Raw genomic sequence first — 4,627 nt, forward strand, 5'->3', positions numbered from 1 at the left:
GGGAGAAGAAACACAGAACACATTAATGCAACATAGTTGGACTCTGTTTTTTTATTCATTCATTAGGATGTCGGTGTTTGTGTTTGGGACTCACGAGGATTGTTGTTGCGGTTGCGGATTATGAACACGAGCAGCAGCGCTGTTAGGAAGGCTGCAAAGAGCATCCCGCCTATAGCTGCTCCAACCACAGCAGGGTACACATTGTAGCGTGGTTCCGCTGCAACACATCACAGTTACAAATTGCAAAATAGAACACCTCTAAGAAAAACGTTTCTGCACTTGATAAGTGCCTAACATCTTTTTCATAGTTTCAGCTACCTTTAATGATTCTCAACCCATGTCAGCGTTGTTCTTGTACTGTGAAATTAATCAAATCCATGATTGTTTGTAAATGTTAGCTTCACTGTAAAAGCCAGAATACTAGAATTTTGAGTGTTTCTTCATACGGTTTGATTTGTCAACAAAAGCAATACTGTAGATTTTGAAAGAGGACATAACAAGTTGTTACGTCGTGAGTTTAATACACTGTGTGGTTCTGCTGCTGCAGCCTTACGTGGTCTGGTATGACTAGTAGCTTACATTTTTTTCACTTGTGAAGCATTTACTATTATCTTTTCACTTCAAAATTAAATTATACTATACACAGGCTCGCTCAACCCTGTTAAGCTGAGCGTAGGTGTGCATTAACTAATTCACTACAGGGGTTGAAAACCACTGGCATATCCTACCCTGAAACTTTACCTACAAGCCCTAAACAATCCCCAGGCTTAGTTAGATCACTCAAATTCTGCTATATAAGGTACAAATAACACAAATGAATTACAAGAAAAAGCACACAGGGCCAGTTAGAGGAAAGGTAAGGAGGAGGGCAGGAAAGGGAAGGAGGTAAACCGGAAGGGAATGGAAGGTGTGAAGCTGTGAGATGTGTGTAATTGTTTGTCGGTGTTTTTTGTTTGTGAATGAGTCTTTCACCTAAGTGGACAACAAAAAAGAAAAAAGAAAAATGTTAGACTGTCATCAAAGTAATCTTAACAACAATTACAGCAAGACACCAGCACCCGTAATCTTTTAATAATCACCTAACTCACCTGTCACCTTTTTAAAATGTCACATTATAATTGATTTTCTCCTGCTCGTTTTATTCAAGACATCACTAACTCAAGTCCCTGCCTTTGCTCAGTTCTTGTCCATAAATCCCCATCTGACCACACTTTCCTCACTCTGTTCACTTACTATACCTGGAGTCTTTGCTGCAGAAGGGTGTCCGACGGTGCGGTGGTTGACAGGTGTGATGCGGAATTGGTAAGTAACGGTCGGTGTCAGTCTCCCTACTGTGTAAATCCTGACTTCTGGGTCCTGGATGATAATAGGGTACCAGTCTGGTGGACTGATCCTCTCCTCCGTCTCTTGTTTTGAATCATTGTTGCTGCCTCTCCTTCCGGGTCGCTCTGACACCCATATGTGCTGCAGGATGAAACCTGTCCATCCTCCTCCTCCTTCGTTCTCTACCTGCCACTCCAGCTCCACCTCGTTACGCTGTCGGCTGTTGTACATCACTTTGACCAGGGTCACATTGGGTGGCATGGGGTACCCTGTTACAGAGACAAATACAATCCGTAAATGTACACAGGGAGGTTTTTCTAGCTCTCTGAAGAATGCAGCTTCATTCAAATGTGCTATAAATCTTCTTATCTGACTCAGAAAGTAAGCAATAGTTTTTGTCAAAATGTCAAACTAGTCCTTTAGCTCTAGCAGTAAGACAACAGATATTGATAAAAACGTACTTTTGATCACCAAAGTGACATTGATTTCAGTTCCTCCCACTGCGTTGGAAGTGGTGCATCTGTACTCGCCACTGTCTTGAGTTTCATCTGTGTTTCTTACAGTCAGATTGGCCCAGGCAGATGTTTGCAGCAGTGCGTACTTTGAGGTGTCTAGGACGCCCACACCCTGATTGTTAAACCAGGTGATTTCACTGACAGGAAGGTAGTTGGATCTCAGGTTGCAGGTGAGCTGAACGTCACTCCCCTCGTATGCAGACACAACTCTGCGCTGTGTCAGCAATACAGGAGCCTCTACAGGGGACAATGAATAAATTAGTTAATTAACCAATCTTATTTGCTATTTTCTTGTCAGGTGTGTCTGACAATGTGAACTGACCCAGTGTCAGCCTGCAGGTTTTGGTTTGGACCAGAAGTGGATGCTTAGCATGGCAGGTGTAGGGTTTTCCGCTGCGGGCGGTGCCGTAGCGAAGGATCAGGATGTTGGAGTTTTCTTCTCCACCTTTGGCCTGGCCATCTGGGCCCTCCCACCACACCAAGGCTTTGGGGGCCCCTCCATCCCAGGAGCAGGACAGCATCAGATACTGTTTATTGTTAGTCACATAGGCAAAACACTCCGGCTCTGCAGGAGGAATATCTAGCGGAGGGAAAGAGGTTTAAGTGAGACGTGAACAATGAGCAAAAACACGTCCTCGTTCTTTGTTTCTTACATGTGCGTGTGCTGCACTCTGTTGGTTGTTTGAGGGCCAGGTGGGAGCCCAGGCAAGTAAACAAGCTGTTGGAGTTGAGGCCTTCAGATGGCAGCAAGACGGCAGTGTTGGTGTTAGCAGTGTTTACGAGTCCGGTCCAGTGGAGAGAGGGGGAGGGTAATCCGCCAGGCCAAGAGCAGAGGAGTCTCAGAGAGGTGTAATTCAGAGCTGCCTCGACAGAACAGGAGGGGGAGCCATCGGGTGAGTCTGCAGGGATAAGGTTCAGCGTAACAAGGCAATGATGTGCAAAATGGGGGTTCTGTAAGGTCAAAGAAGGCACCTACGGTGTTATGGTATTCATGGTGTTATGGTATAAAACATATCACCAAAATAATAGGCGAAAAATGCTTTTCAGTAAAGATCTATTTACTTACCACCTTCACTTGTAATAAACCTAGGTAACACAGATGAATTTCAAGTCAGCACAAAGCCTTTCTTCTCTAATGTAAAAGATTTGTACATGAAGGAAATGCTTTCTATCTCGGTTGGGGGATGAGTTGTCAAAAATGATCTGAGTAACAAACAGAAATGCATAAAGTCAGCATAAACAAAACAGGAGAGCAGCGTGACAAGCATCATCAGCCTTGACATCACAGCAAGCTACCTGACAGAGAGTCCCATCAACTTCCCAGGAGACCCGAACAGGAGAATAGGTCTGCAGCAATTCCACACTCTGCTGTGTGTGTGTGTGTGTGTGTGTGTGTGTGTGTGTGTGTGTGTGTGTGTGTGTTTGTGTGTTTGTGTGTGTGTATGTGTGTGTAGGAGTGCTTGTGAATATGTAGCAGTGCTTATGTATGAATGAGTGCATTAGCAATGCTTTCGGGTCTGTTTCAAAGTATTTGTGTGTACAGGAAATGTAAAATATGACAGATGAATAAGACTGAAAGAAGTTTGACTGTTTAAAACAGAAGAAGCAAAGGAAGGTTCTGGGTAACACTGAAAACAGTTTAATTGAACGTGAAAAGATCAAGGACTTGTGTTCAGTGTTAATAATGCTGAAAATCAAAGGTGATACAAATTTAGTTATCTTGGTCTTTTGCTATTTGCTCTTGGTCTTGTATCTCCTTTCTATTTGCAGCACCAAGACAGAAGAACACAGGTCAGGACTGGGTAGAGAGGTTCACAGAGGAGCAGGAGGACTGATGGCCTGGTCTAAGGTCAGAGGTCACAGATCACACTCACAGTAGACGGTCAGGCTGATGGTTTTTCTGGAGCGGGTGTTGAGGTAGGTGTTCTGTGCCAAGCAGGCGTAGTCGCCAGTGTGCATGCGTAGGATCTTAGTGATGGTTAACTGCTGCCCAGTGTAGACCTGGGAGTTGTTGTAGAACCAGACGTACTGACTGGCCGGGTTGGACTGGGCTTGACACAGTAAAGAGACAGTCTCTCTCTCCAGGGCTGAATATCCCCGTTCTGTTATACTGTACGGAGTCACGTCTATCTGAGGGATATCCGGGCCAACTGAGGAGATTAGACATGCACACACTCAAGATATGAAGGACACAGACATGTTACAAACACAACTCACAGAAGACAACTCCTGCTTAATTTTTGCACTGCAGCAATTGGAAGTATTCTCACATACATTTGACAGTTTGCCTATAAGGGATCATGACTTCAGCGTCTGCAATGCAACATATCAATGCATAGTTTTACAGCGTTGCAGGTTTGACAATGTTATGGTAGGTAGGAATTTTTTTAAGTTATCATTCAACGGATTGCACATGGTGACATTTTCCGCCGACAAATGCCGAAGCTGCATGTCCTTGCAATTTATTGATTACTACACACATCAAATGCCAAGGAAGGAAAGTAAAAGTAAATAAAAATTATTTTAAATGGCATTTGACGGTTTTTATCATAAACCCCCTAAATGTCAATTAAATCCATAGGCATTTGAGGCTTGTATTTATATTTTTTTAATTTGACAAAACCCAAATCTTTCCCAAAATTCCCAAATACTCACAGATGGTGTCCAGCCATAACCGGTTAGAGCTCTCACTGTTGACGGCGTTGCTGGCCACACAGCGGTACCAGCCGGTGTGGTTGCGATTGATGTTGGTCACGTTGATAATGTTGGTGTTTCCCTGTGCAAAGGCT

The 4,627-nt window shown here is 43.9% G+C and overlaps 1 protein-coding gene across 1 annotated transcript in view; it reads right to left on the reverse strand.

The window, feature by feature from the left end:
- Nucleotides 1-2,676, reverse strand: part of LOC117955180 (V-set and immunoglobulin domain-containing protein 10-like 2) — a 4,952-nt gene extending 2,276 nt beyond the window's left edge. The window contains exons 1-4 of the mRNA XM_034889451.1: nucleotides 2,492-2,676; nucleotides 1,785-2,418; nucleotides 1,239-1,592; nucleotides 95-217 (exon numbers count right to left, since the gene is read on the reverse strand). Of these exons, the coding sequence (XP_034745342.1) occupies nucleotides 95-217; nucleotides 1,239-1,584 (469 nt within the window). The 5' untranslated portion in view covers nucleotides 1,585-1,592; nucleotides 1,785-2,418; nucleotides 2,492-2,676. The remainder of the gene's footprint in view (nucleotides 1-94; nucleotides 218-1,238; nucleotides 1,593-1,784; nucleotides 2,419-2,491) is intronic.
- Nucleotides 2,677-4,627: the final 1,951 nt, after the last annotated feature.

Source organism: Etheostoma cragini, chromosome 13, assembly GCF_013103735.1.
Source record: "Etheostoma cragini isolate CJK2018 chromosome 13, CSU_Ecrag_1.0, whole genome shotgun sequence".
NCBI lineage: Eukaryota > Metazoa > Chordata > Actinopteri > Perciformes > Percidae > Etheostoma > Etheostoma cragini.